Consider the following 13,640-nt stretch of genomic DNA (forward strand, 5'->3'; position numbering starts at 1 on the left):
TGATGCATCTGGAGAGAAATGTTGTGACAAACTCTTGAGTACTCACAGTACCCAAAAAAAGGCAGAAGAGGGCTACAAAGCTCCGTGGAAATTGTCTCCTAGGACGTTTTTTTGTAAGCGAATATCAAATACACTCTAGAAGTCTTGGCGCAACACACAACGATTCACCATCGCGTTATTTATGTGTTTTACTTCTAATTTCGCCATCAACACGGATCAATGCGAAGTTTTCAGACCAAACAAAGTACCACAAAATGCATTGAGGTGATGCAAGGTATGTCCTTTCTCGGTGAGGGGCGTTCCTTTAGTGACGTAGGGTTAGGACTTCCTGAATATTCAGCGCTCGTCTTAAAAGGTAAAATATAGCTATATGCGATTGTTTCTGTCTAGTGAACCGAGCACACTCTGTACTCGCAGTCGTTTATCATTGCATTTTTGTGAAGTATGTCATCGTTTTTAGTGGGATTTTCCAATTTATGCATTTTATGACGACGTATTACACGTTTCCCTCCATGCTGGTTCTTGAAATTTCCCAATATGACAACGAGAAACGGGGGAAAAATGGATTGAAGTTTACGCTCTTTTTGCTAACACTATAGTTTATAAAGGTGAGTAAGTTGTATTTTTATAACTCATAGTAGTGGCAGAATATATACTTTTCTCCATAACTGCCAAGTTTCAAGCAAAAAGAAGTATTAGCATATATATTTCTAGAGCTTGCAATTTTCTTTCCTAGTATTCAGTGACAGCCATTTTGGATTTCCGACGAAAATCTGCATGCATTCGATCGTTGATATTTGCTAATTTATATTTTGAATCTTTTATTCTGTTTTCTGTTCTTGTTTGGAATTTCAAAAGCTTTACAATGGTACCTTACTCGTTAATATATGCCAAAAATTATGAAAGTTATGATAGTTTAAACTGTAATAAAGAACTCGTTCACATATTTTCATTGTTTTAACTGTGTAATTACAGGCAGAAAATTAAAAATGCCATTATTTCCTTATTATTTGTCATAGAACAATAATTTATACATCATTTGAAAGTTTTTAAATGCACATTAATATGGTATTAGAAAATGTGTGATGAATTATTATTGACAAATTTTGTCACATCCCTATTATATTGCTGGTGCAAAATAAAATTTTCTCACAGACTTGCATTGAGAAAATGAAAAGGTCTACAATACATGTACAATGTTTTTAATATTTCGCCAGGAACATTTTTCGATTTTTTTTTTTTTTTGGGGGTGTGGTGGGTCTAAAAGCAAGCATGTATTTTTAGCAATTTTCTGTATTTTTTTTCAGTCACTGTTTTAGTTTAGTTCTTTAGTCAATACCATCTAACGATGTGAAGAAGTAGTCATGAAAGCCATCATCAGTTGGAGCACCATCCACCATTTTGACTGCGACCTTTGGAGCTGCAGGGATGCATCTGGGCATGAGTTTACGTCCATTCTGAAAGAGAAGAGCTCAAATGTAACTTAAAGGACAACCGACGCCATTTTTTTGTTTCCGAACTGACATCAGAGAAACTTTTTATAGCATCTAAAATATTCAAAACACGCAGGCGGATATTTTTAGTCAAATGCAAAACACCAATAAAAATGACTTCAAGTCTCCCAAAACTGCCACAAAATGAGCTCGGAACTGGGCAGATTCAGAAAGTCCCGCCCCCTTGTTCGTGACATCACTATTGGTTACACACTGCCTTGCTCCAGAATCAAAACAATGGCTTCAGATTCGGAGAAGATGCTTTCTTGTTACTCATCCAGTTATGAATATAATTCAAATAGTTCTGAAGAGGAAAGCATACATGTTTGCAATCGATTAAAGAAGTCCTTCCGTATCAATTCGAGCCATCTGGACTCCAATGTAGCGCCCAGAAAATGCACAAGATGGCGCACAAGCTCCGTTGGAAATGGGCTGATTTGTCCGCTGGGAATTTGTGTCAACTTACACCTTCATTATGCGTGTTACCGCAATTGGCTGCGACACACAACGATTCACCATTGCGTTATTTATGTCGTTTTTCTTCTAATTTCGCAATCAACACAGTGTTTTCAGGTGAAAAAAAGTCCCCAAAATGCATTGTGTGTCGCTTTCTCGGTCAGGGGCGTTCCCTCCGTGACGTCACTTAGGGCATCGTCATCAACTCGAAAACAAGACTTCCTGAATAATCAGCTCTGTCACGGTTTACGAGGTGGTGATGGCAGATGTGGATCCCAAAAAGCAGGCAGGAGGGAGCAACATTTGAGAAATTATATTAAAATAAAGTCGACAGGAACAAAATCTAAAACGTTAAAATGATTTGAACAGAAAAATACAAAGTATCAAAAGAAAAACCAAGAGTAAAAGTCTGCCAAGATGAAACAAACACATGCACAGCATACAATGCATAGACATACAATTGCATACAATGACCTGACACCGAATGGTCGTGCTGGAAGTCCTTTTAACGGTCACTGATTGGGAACGACCAGCACCTGCGAGGCAGCAGGCAGGGCCGATAGCGCCACCCGTTGGCCGCCAACCAGATAATGACAAGCGCGAGTCATTTCAAATTGAATTGATGGCTTGTCAAGGTTATTTGTGGAGCCTGATTGATGGGAATTTTAACCTTGCAGTCTACACTCTGCCTTTGAACTATCAAAGTTGAAATGAGTTCACTGCTTTCTATCGATTTTGTCACTTTCTCTCTCTCTGTCGTCTGCCTGTCTCTTTAATGTTTAAACCGCCTCCCCTAACTGCTGCGTTCTTGACCAATCACGTGGCTTTAACCGACAACTGGGGGCGGGGAATAGAGGACCAAAACAAGCCGGCTGCCATTTTGTTTTAGGAGAACGGGCTCGTTCGCGAACGACACATCAGTCATTGTGGCAGCTCCGTGTGTATCCCGAAAAATAGTTTGTATGTCAAGGTAAAAGTTTCATCAATTTAACGTTCGTAAAGCGCAAAGTTTGTAAAATCGAGGTATCACTGTAATTACATTGAAACAATATGTGGTAAATATAAGGGGGAACTAATGAGAAAAAAAGTGTAAAAAGTGAAATGACTTACTGTTTTCTTGGTATCAGAAAGGGACCTTTCCAAGTACCTTTTCAGCCTTTCAATGTGTTTCTCCCTTTGCAGTCTCAACTTTTCCTCACGTTGCCTCAGAAAAAACATCATTCAATGCAGAAAAAAACATGATTGTGTGTATTGTACCGAAGATGTGACAAGTGGACGTACTGTAAATTAGTAGACTAGATCTAGACAGTACTTCTATATTTTATAAAGCATGACAATTTATGGTTCAGAAAAGAATAATCATCCATTTAATTTCTAAGTGCCTTTCAAAACTCTCACGGTCACTTAACAGTCACAGGATCAGTTTTTCTGTGGGTGAGTAGCGGCAGCCACATGTGCCAACATTCACTCAACCCAGAAGTAACTCAAATTGATAGAAAGCTAGCTAGCTAGCTAACAGATAGCCAGCTAGACAGTTAGCTAAGTAGCTAGATAGCCATATAGATAGCAGGCTACATAGCTAACTAGGCTAGACAGATAGCTAATAGACAGCAAATAGATAGTAAATGGATAGTAAATAGATAGCCAGCTAGGTAGCTAGCTAATAGATAGCAAATAGATAGCTAGCTAGGTAGCTAGCTAGCAGATAGCAAATAGATCACTAAACGCCTTTCAAAACTCTCAAGGTCACTTTACAGTTGATGTACAGTGATATCTGTTTTCGACCATAATCCGTTCCAGAAACCGGTTCGAAAACCGATTTGTTCGAAAACCAAACCTTTCCTTTCCTCTTACTTTCATCACTTTGCTGCTGTGAAAGGTAAATGTCTCCACTGCGAGACTAATAAACGCTCATCCAATCCTAATCTATTAGGATGCTACATCTTTGTGTCTGCTTTTAACATTTAGCTTGTAGCAGATGTGCGCAATCCACCATGACGTCCCTGATCCACTGGTGAAAAAGACGCTTTGATTCTCTATCTAGCTCGCCACCTACTGTGTTAGCTATCTATTAGCTAGCTAGCTAGCTAGCTTTCTATCAATTTCGGTTACTTCTGGGTTGAGTGAACGCTGGCGCGTGTGGCTGCCACTGCTCACCCACAGAAAAACTTATCCTGTGACTGTAAAGTGACCTTGAGATTTTTGAAAGGCGCTTAGAAATGAAATGTATTATTATATTATTATATTATATATTATTATTATATTATATTATATATATATATTATATTATATTAGTACAACGTATTATTATATTATTATAATCCAAGACATACCTGGTTCTCCTTTCGCTGTCTTTGATCTTTTGCATCGTTTCCAAACTTGCCTTGGGGATATCTTCAAGGCAGTGCAGCAGTAAATACATCTGCTTCTCGATGCTGGCCAGCTTCTCCAAGGTACTATGGCTGCTCAACCTATCACCCACACAGCACCGGTAAACTTCTGAGACCTTCTCTCCAAGCGCTCTCATCACGTCATCCTGCGATAAAGCAGACAGATACATGAAATAATATATTCAATTTCCAGTATATCAATAATAATAAAAAATTTCATTTACAAGCGCCTTTCAAAGCCCTCAAGGTCACTTTACAGTCACAGGATACTTTTTTTTGTGGGTGAGCAGCGGCAGCCACACGCGCCAGCGTTCACTCAACCTGGAATAACTCAAAAGATAGAAAGTTAGCTACTCACTAGTCAATCATCGTATCACTATCCGCTAGTGATAAGCTCATACTGGCCATAGCTAGCACGCCCGAGCTGCATAAGCAAATATATTGTTGTGTTGATTTATTAGCAGGTTTGTCAACTCATAATGGCTGAAGGAGGAGAAGAAGTGAATTTGTTTGCAGATATACTATTATAGCCATTTTCATGACGGATTTTTCAAGAATAAATGGACATCATTAAGAAAGGTTGGACAGCTTTGAAGCTAGCAAAAATAGCAAATAATATTGCAATTTTATGAGGTTATCACAAATCCACACGTTCGTAGTAAAAATTCAAACAGTTTCATGACAGTATTTCCTAAGTTTCTTCAAGTCACAAATAATTTTCTGGCTAAAGACATCCTCTCGTGGACGTATAGTGAATCACACCACACTCGCAGCTGTGGAGTGACTCAGACATAGCACTACTGAAGGCCTAGGAGTGACATGCACGGCATGCCACTGATGCTCTCTAATAGTGCTTGAATGGCAAACCCTGACACAAGTTCCTTTATATTACTCTGCAGGAGATTCCAGGTTCAGGGTCTTAACTCTCTCAATTTATGTTCAGTGTTTGGGACGACGTCCCACAAAATGGGGGACAAAAATACTTTCCATTTCCTCACCTCATCTTCTGTATTCAGCAAGACGTGGAGCTGAACCTTCTTTTTCAGCTTTGATGCTCTTGTTTTCTCTTCCTCAATTTGCTTGTTCATGTCATCCATTTGCCGGGTCAGAACTTCTTTCTCCTTTGCACTTTATAACAGAAAATTGAGGGTTTTTTTTAGGAGGGAGTTCAAGGCAAAAAATGTTATTCACAACAATATCTCCTCGAAGGCCCCACCAGTCTAAACACCGCTTAGCAGAAAGGAGTGTATTCCACTTAATTGGTTCCCAGACAGTGTAAGGTGAAAAGTGTGTATCCCAAAAATTAATTTCCCATAGGAAACCATTAAAATGAGAATAATCCGTTCCCAGGTCCCAATTTTCTACTTTCTAATTTTCTAAGCCTTAAAACTACACAAAATATACCTTATTGCATGTATAATAAATGTGCTAAGGTATTATAATTAAAGAAATAAACCGTACTTAATAATAATAAAGTTGTTTTATTTACCTTTGTGATGGCCATTGATGGCTAGATGGAATGGAGTGGCCGCTTTCATCAGCATGAAACACTTGATGAGGAACGTAACCTTCTTCTTTCACCATCTTTCACCATTCGGTAATGGCGCTCTACGTCATATTTTCAATTCCGAAATTAATTCGTGAATGGCAGTGAATGAGTTAAATAATGTGATGAAATGCATATTTAGACAACTGGAAACTATTTCAAAATGTAAAAGACATTTCTTTTAAGCTAAAGATAAGGCCACACAAGATTGTTAAAGGACAACCGACGTCACTTTTTTGTTTCCTAAATGACATCAGAAAAAAACGTTTATAGCATCTAAAATACCCAAAACACACAGTATGATCAGAATCAAAACAATGGCTTCAGATTCGCAGAATATGCTTTCTTGTTATCCAGTTATGAATATGATTCAAATAGTTCTGAATAGGAAAGCATACATGTTCGCAATCGATTAAATAATTTATTCCGTGTCATTTTGAGGCACCTGGACTGCAATGTAGCGTCCCAGAAAAGAGGCAGAAAATGGCGACCTCTTGTAGACATGACAGTGTATTGCGTTTCCACAGGCTGATAAATTCCTTATATGGAGCTTAGCTGCCCTCTTCTGTCGCAACACGATGTTTTGAGACCAAACAAGCATTGACGTGATGGAAGGACTGCTACAATGTGTCCTTTTTTTTTTCGGTCCTTCAGTGACGTCACGTACGGACTCGTCACCAACTCAAAAACAAGACTTCCGGAATATACAGCACGAGTCTTAAAACGTAAAATATAGCTATATGCGGTGGAATCTTTTCAAATACACTCAGTAGAAGTCATTTGAAGCCATTTGACAAATTATGGACACAACTTGTCCAGAGACGTCGGTTGTCCTTTAAGGTCTTATCACAACTCATTGTGTCTCGTAGTGTCCCATAAAGTCCTCAATTTTAACCCGTTTTTTCACGTAGGGTCCGATGGTGTTATATCATGCACCATCATTATGTCCTACTGGGTCCTATAATACCCGCCCCCCCTTACGCACCATTTTGTTCTAACATTAACCTATTATGTCTTATCATGATACATTTTGTCGCATAGTTTGTTCCAATTCCTGTTTTTCTTATCAATAACTAGAATACCGATGCTTACGTCCTCTTCCTGACTTCCCCCATAGACTGTGTGAGCTCCTCCAGTGTCTCTTCGGCCCTGGTAGAGTTCTTGATCAAGGACAAGTTCTGCTCAGTTAGCTCTGTCATCAGCTCAATAAGTTGTTTGGGATCATTGAAGTACAACTCTGGATTATCCTGCATGGATGCAACATTGTAAATAAGTAAATAGTAAGCCAGAGTTGATTTCAATAAAACTCACCTCAAACTCTGTGCAGTCGCAATCTGCTTCATATTGTTTTGTCGTCCTAAAGACAATATTTGGCAAAGAGTAGTTTAAAACGAACAAATAAAACACACAAATATTTAGAAGTCGTGGTATGTAGAACACTGTGTGTGGTGAAAACCTTGGGGTCTCTGTGGAGAACTGTCTGGGCTGAGCATCAGCGACGTTGCTTTCCTGTACTGAATGTGCAAGAGTGCAATAAATAAACAAACAATAACAATCATAAAATATTTATATACACTAAAGTCTGGTTATATCGATATCGGATATATCGATAGTCCCGGTTATATCGATATTTTTTCCGACTCCCTTGAATATCGATATAACCAGACTTTACTGTATATATTTTACTTTGGTTGAAAGTTGAGTCGTCCTCTGTGTCCGGTTGGGCATTGTTGAGAAGCTTTGCCCTCTGAGCCTCCTGCCACTCTGGAGGAGACAACCGAAAGAGAAGATCCCTGTATCTCTTGTACTCTTGGAGGATTTCTTCATAGTTGCCAACTTCACTAATAAGAGAAGACTTGTTTTAGATTAGGGATTTTGGTTTGTTTGTTTTTGTACAGCAAAAAAAAAAAAAAAAGGGGCACCTTTTTATTGTTGATATTTCAGAAGTCAACTTCTGGATTTCAGCAGTTTTCTCCTCTTTGGACTTGGATTCTTGTTCAAAACTGGCAACAGAAACAACCTTTAGTCCCCAACAGTCAATGTCAATTTCAGTGTGAGGGCAAAGCTTCGAGGTTCATCGTGGAATTTCACCTAAAACTACCGTTTTTTTTTTTAAATAGAGTGATACCTCATCTTACGAACTTCATTGGTTCCCAGAAAGTATGTGGAAGGCAAAAAGTTAGTCTGCCGAACATTTAGTTCCCATAAGAAAGCATTAAAAATCAGAATAATCCGTTCCCAGGTCCCCACAAAACATAATTTTCTACTAAATAAGCCTTAAAACTACACAAAATATACCTTATTTTATGTACAGTAAAGTCTCGTTATATCGATATCGGATATATCGATAGTCCCGGTTATATCGATACTATTTCTATGCACGCACAGAGACAATTACATGCAAACAGGGTCGGATATATCGATAGTCCCGGTTATATCGATATTTTTTCGGACTCCCTTGAATATCGATATAACGAGACTTTACTGTATAATAAATGTGATATTGTATTGTAATTAAAGAAATAAACTGTACTGTATAATAAAGTTGTTTTATTTAACTTTGTGATGGTCGTTGATGTAGTTGCCGTGCTTACTCGGCGATAATACCCTCACTCACACTGCCCCCTGCTAGCTGGTTTTCGTTAATCCAAATCAACAGAAGTTTTTCAACCTCTTCTATTGCCTGAGACCGTTGCTTAGACAACACAGAAACACCCTTAGCCACACGTAGCAATGGTCGACTTAGCATACTGGTATTTGACCGTGCGGATTGGTGTTCATCCGCTGAAAACTAGTTTGCCAGCCACCGTGGTGTGTGTGGTTTGCTTCGTCCACCCGAAAATTAGTTTGTATGCCAATATTATATTCTGGCAAATTTAATGTTCGTAAGGCGAAAAGTTCGTTAGCTAAAGCGTTCGTAAGCCGAGGTATCACTGTAGTGTGTATCTAGATTGTTTTTACGATATTTGGGCCTCCAAAGACTTCTTCTCATTCTCCTTCAGAAACACCGCAAAGCTCTGATTGTCCTTCTCAATGACTTCCTCCAACTCCTTCAGGCGTCTCTCCTCTTTCGTGATAGCTTTGTTCATCTTGCAAATCTCCGACCTTTTTGTCATCAGTGATATCTGAGGAAAAAGGGAGATGATGGAGGGTTGAGGTCACTGACTCGACATGATGATTAAGTGAGGACAGTGAAACATTGTCAGAGATGTTCGATGGTGGGCCGTCTAGGCCTGCAAGGCCTTCTCTGCTGGCCTAAAAATATCTGAATCGCAAACTGATGTGAATTATATTTTGTCCATGAATTCTCATAAAATAATTCCAAATTGTCTTTCAGCTTCCTTTCATTACTTTACCCCTGTTGCGCTGCGTCCAGATATGTGTTTTCGTATTTAAGCATTTAACCAATCACATTTCAACCAGAATTTATTACTAGGGTCAGAAATATACCTGGACACCTTCACAATCAGTTCTGCAGGCCGTGGAGCAAAAGAAAAAGAATGTAGATGAAACAGTTGCTTTAACCAATTAGAGTTTTAGGCAAGGCAATGCTGGAAACGTCAGTGTATTCGTAAACTATGATTGGCGATTTTCTAGCCAATCATAGTATCACTAGCCATCACCATCCCAAAAATTAATTTCCCATAGGAAACCATTAAAATGAGAATAATCCGTTCCCAGGTCCCCATAAAACATAATTTTCTACTTTCTAATTTTCTAAGCCTTAAAACTACACAAAATATACCTTATTTTATGTAGAATAAATGTGCTATGGTATTATAATTAAAGAAATAAACTGTAATGTATGATAAAGTCGTTTTATATACCTTTGTGATGGTCGTTAATGGCTTGATGGAATGGAGTGGCCGCTTTCCTCAGCATTAAACACTTGATGAGGAACGTAGCCTTCTTCTTCCACCATCTTGAGGAATGACCCCTTGTAGGTGCTTTCTCTACCTAGTTCCTCATCAATTGTGTTCTGTTTAGCTGGGTTGATAGCTTTTTGCATCAAGTGTACAGATGGCTTGTGCAGTTATTTGGGGAGCCTGATTGATGGGAATTTTAACCTTGCAGTCTACACTCTGCCTTTGAACTATCAAAGTTGAAACTCTCTCACTGTCGTCCGTCTGTCTCTTTAATGTTTAAACCACCTCCCCCCACTGCTGCGTTCTTGGCCAATCACGTGCCTTTAACCGAAGACTGGGGGCGGGGAATAGAGGACTAAAACAGTCGGCTGCCATTTTGTTGTTAGAAGAACGGGCTCGTTCGCGAAAGACACATCACTCATTGAGGCAGCTCCGTGTACGAAAAAAGTTCGTATGCCAAGGTAAACTTTTCATAAATTTAACATTTGTAAACCGAAAAGTTCGTAAGCCAAGGTGTTTGTAAACCGAGGTATCATTGTATTTCATAAGTTTCTTCAAGTCGCAAGTCATTTTCTGGCCAATGGCACCCTCTAGTGGACGTGTAGTAATATCACACCCCACTTGCAGACGATTGATTCAGACGTAGCACTACTGAAGGCCTTGGAGTGACACGCATGGCCTGCCATGTTTTGAAACATGAGTCATGTCGCTATCATAGCTGCTACATTAGCTCTGATTAAAACCGTGAGTGTGTTTCCTGCATTTATTTACCTCCAATACTGCTTTCTGCCGCTCCATGGAGATTAAATCATGTTTACATTCTCTTGCTATGTTTTCTAGGAATAAATAAGTAAATGTATTAAAATGTGAGTTGTAAAGATGCATTCAAGTTGTCATTTCGAATCGGTTCCCACTTACTTTGTTTCAACAAAGCAGTCTTCAGCTCATGTCTTGCGGGTGTTTGAATTTGGAGTGTTAGCTTACTCTTGGCTGGTCTCAGTAGCTTCACTTTGTCTATTTCCTGCTCCTCTTCTTCCTCCTCCTTCAGTTGCCTGAAAAGCTCTTTCCTCTGCTCAGCCATCATTCGAGCAGAGTAATTTTTCTTCTTGTGAATTGGGAGAGACAGGAAGTTGCACATCTCCTGTGCATGGAGAACAAGTCACAAGGAAGAAAATTGAACTCCGGAACTCATTTCATCCTAACATTCGGAACAGTGATTCTCTTCCCACCTTCAAGTCCCATCTCAAAAGCCATCTATTTAAAATAGCATTTTCAGTGTAGCTCTCTCTCTTGTTTCTATTTATAATTGTATTTTATTTATTGTATTCTATTTATAATTGTATTTTATTTATCATAGTACCTATGCTTGTCTGTGATTGTAAAGTGTCCGTGAGAGCTTTGAAAGGTGCTTAAAATGAAATGTATTATTTTTATTTAGTATTATTTTAGTATTATCTGTTTATCTACTTATTTACCAGTTTATCCATGTATTTATTTATTGTGTGTTTATGTATTTATTCATGTGTTTATGTTTGTTTATCTATCTACTTAGCCTTTTATTTATTTATCTATTTATATACTTATTGATCCATTTATTTATTCGCACACATATTTATTTATGTAATCATTCATTTATTTATTATGTATTTATGCATGTGTATCTATTAGCTAGCTAGCTAGCTTTGAGTTACTTCCGGGTTGAGTGAACGCTGGCGCATGTGGCTGCCCGCAGAAAAAAATATCCTGTGACTGTAAAGTGTCCTTGAGAGTTTTGAAAGGCGCTTATAAATGAAATGTATTATTATTATTATTATTATTATTATCTGTTTATCTACTTATTTAGTTCATCCATTTATTTATTGTGTATTTATGTATTTATTCATGTGTTTATTTATGTGATTGTTTATCCATCTACTTATCCTTTTATTTGTTTATCTATTTATCTACTTATTGATCCATTTATTTATTCACATCCGTATTTATTTATGTAATCATTCATTAATTTATTGTGTATTTATGTATGTATGTATTTGTGTATTTTTTAGCTAGCTAGAGAGCTTTCTATCTATTTGAGTTACTTCCGGGTTGAGTGAACGCTGGCGCATGTGGCTGCCGATGCTCACCCGCAGAAAAAAATATCCTGTGACTGTAAAGTGTCCTTGAGAGTTTTGAAAGGCGCTTATAAATGAAATGTATTATTATTATTATTATTATTATTATTATTATTATTATTATTATTGTATGTACGAACAGACACACACCTTTTGTCGGTCATCTTTTTCAACCGAACTTTGAAGAAGAATGCTTTTCCCATCTGGTAAGTTTAATGTCTTCTTCCTCATCCTTCTCCTCCTCACATCTACATCACATACAGTACAGTGTGGAATTTATCTGGACGAACATGTTATTTATTGACGTAAACCACAAGACACATACAAAAGTGTACCTGCCTTGCTGGATTTGGTGACACTGTCCTGTCCCGATATGAGAATGTCTGAGGAAATCTCTGCAACTTCTGCTGTTGAAGAAAAAAAAATTGTAATGGGATTTTCGAGTCAATTCAATATTAAAGGACAACCGACACAATTTTTTTGTAAAATACACTCAGTAGAAGTCATTTGAAGTGATTTTACAAATTATGGACACAACTTGTCCGGTGGCGTCGGTTGTCCTTGAAATGTTTTGTCCAAAACTTACCGGAATCTGACGATGGCATCTAGTCAATGATATTTTAAACTGATTATAATTGAGCAATATCCAGGGTGAAACCAGACTCTTGCCCAAAAGTCAGAGGGGATAAGGCCCAGCTCACCGGGAATCTAGTGAGGATAAGGAGTACAGAAAAAGTTTGCTACAACAGTTTGGACAAGTTTACAAAGGAAACTGCATCAAACTAACTCATTCACCGCCAAACGATTTCCAAAAATGTGCCCACTCCAGTGCCAGGGTTTTTGTCATTTTCATTCAAATTGCAGGACCGATGAAATATTAAGTTTTAGGGCTACATAAACATTCAATGCAGTGTAAGAAACCTTAGACTCTCTTCTTTCATCAGAAAAAAACAGTTAATTCCTAAGTTATATGGAGCTGGAGTTAGCTGTGCTTGAAATGGGGGCGGCTGTACAAAAAGCAAATGTTGCCCTGTCGTGAGAGGGAAAAACATTGCCAGAGGTCTGACCAGCGCTTTATCAGCATCCCTTCTCTAACCTGGAAGAAAAAAACAAAACTTGAACAAATTTGGGAATGGCGCTTCATGTCATATTTTTCAATTTCCAAATAAAATTTAGAATGGCAGTGAATGAGGTAAGGGGGTCTGAATATTTTTAGCAATTTTTGTAAAAAAAAGTGAACGAAATATTATAAAACTAAATATTTGGCAAGACAGAATACTTTTTAAACATCTTAAAAACCATCAAATTAAATATTGGGTGCTTACATTACTGTTTAGTTTGTTTCCTCGCTTGTGAATCATCTATTATTATTATTATTAGTAGTATTAGTAGTAGTAGTAGTAGTAGTAGTAGTAGTAGTAGTAGTAGTAGTAGTAGTAGTATTAGTAGTATTATTATTAGTATTAGTATTGGTATTAGTATTAGTATTAGTATTAGTATTGTATTATTATTATTAGTAGTAGTAGTAGTAGTAATAGTAGTAGTAGTAGTAGTTGTATTATTATTATTATTAGTAGTAGTGGTAATAGTAGTAGTATTATTATTATTAGTAGTAGTCGTACTATTATTATTATTATTATTATTCAAGTACAGTAACAATGCTTCTACGAGTAATAACAACAACACACTGAGTGTAGTTTTGCAAAATCTGTTTAAAAAAACTGAAAAACGATTTTAATAATTCGGAAAACATTATCAGATAAAATGTATGATCATCC

General features: G+C 37.6%; 1 protein-coding gene across 31 annotated transcripts in view; it reads right to left on the bottom strand.

Annotated features, from left to right (window-relative positions):
* Positions 1–1,181: 1,181 nt before the first annotated feature.
* The window catches only part of cfap100 (cilia and flagella associated protein 100), a 40,264-nt gene continuing 27,805 nt past the window's right edge, over positions 1,182–13,640 (bottom strand). For 7 of the 31 annotated variants that reach the window (XM_089019339.1, XM_089019190.1, XM_089019200.1 and 4 more), the window contains 13 exons: positions 12,198–12,269; positions 12,013–12,110; positions 10,670–10,892; positions 10,523–10,587; positions 8,847–9,010; positions 7,808–7,888; positions 7,572–7,726; positions 7,197–7,399; positions 6,978–7,132; positions 5,338–5,467; positions 4,283–4,485; positions 3,060–3,153; positions 1,182–1,457 (listed from right to left, as the gene is read on the bottom strand). In XM_089019339.1, the coding sequence (XP_088875465.1) occupies positions 1,329–1,457; positions 3,060–3,153; positions 4,283–4,485; positions 5,338–5,467; positions 6,978–7,132; positions 7,197–7,399; positions 7,572–7,726; positions 7,808–7,888; positions 8,847–9,010; positions 10,523–10,587; positions 10,670–10,892; positions 12,013–12,093 (1,683 nt within the window). In that variant the 5' untranslated portion in view covers positions 12,094–12,110; positions 12,198–12,269 and the 3' untranslated portion in view covers positions 1,182–1,328. Of the gene's footprint in view, positions 1,458–3,059; positions 3,154–4,282; positions 4,486–5,336; positions 5,468–5,828; positions 5,948–6,967; positions 7,133–7,196; positions 7,400–7,571; positions 7,727–7,807; positions 7,889–8,846; positions 9,011–10,522; positions 10,588–10,669; positions 10,893–12,012; positions 12,111–12,197; positions 12,270–12,448; positions 12,571–13,640 lie in introns of those variants that run through there. The other 24 variants (XM_089019234.1, XM_089019244.1, XM_089019219.1 and 21 more) reach the window with 12 other exon arrangements.

The sequence above is a fragment of the Hippocampus bargibanti genome, linkage group LG02 (assembly GCF_051943395.1).
Source record: "Hippocampus bargibanti isolate YZ-2025 linkage group LG02, ASM5194339v1, whole genome shotgun sequence".
In the NCBI taxonomy this organism is placed as follows: domain Eukaryota; kingdom Metazoa; phylum Chordata; class Actinopteri; order Syngnathiformes; family Syngnathidae; genus Hippocampus; species Hippocampus bargibanti.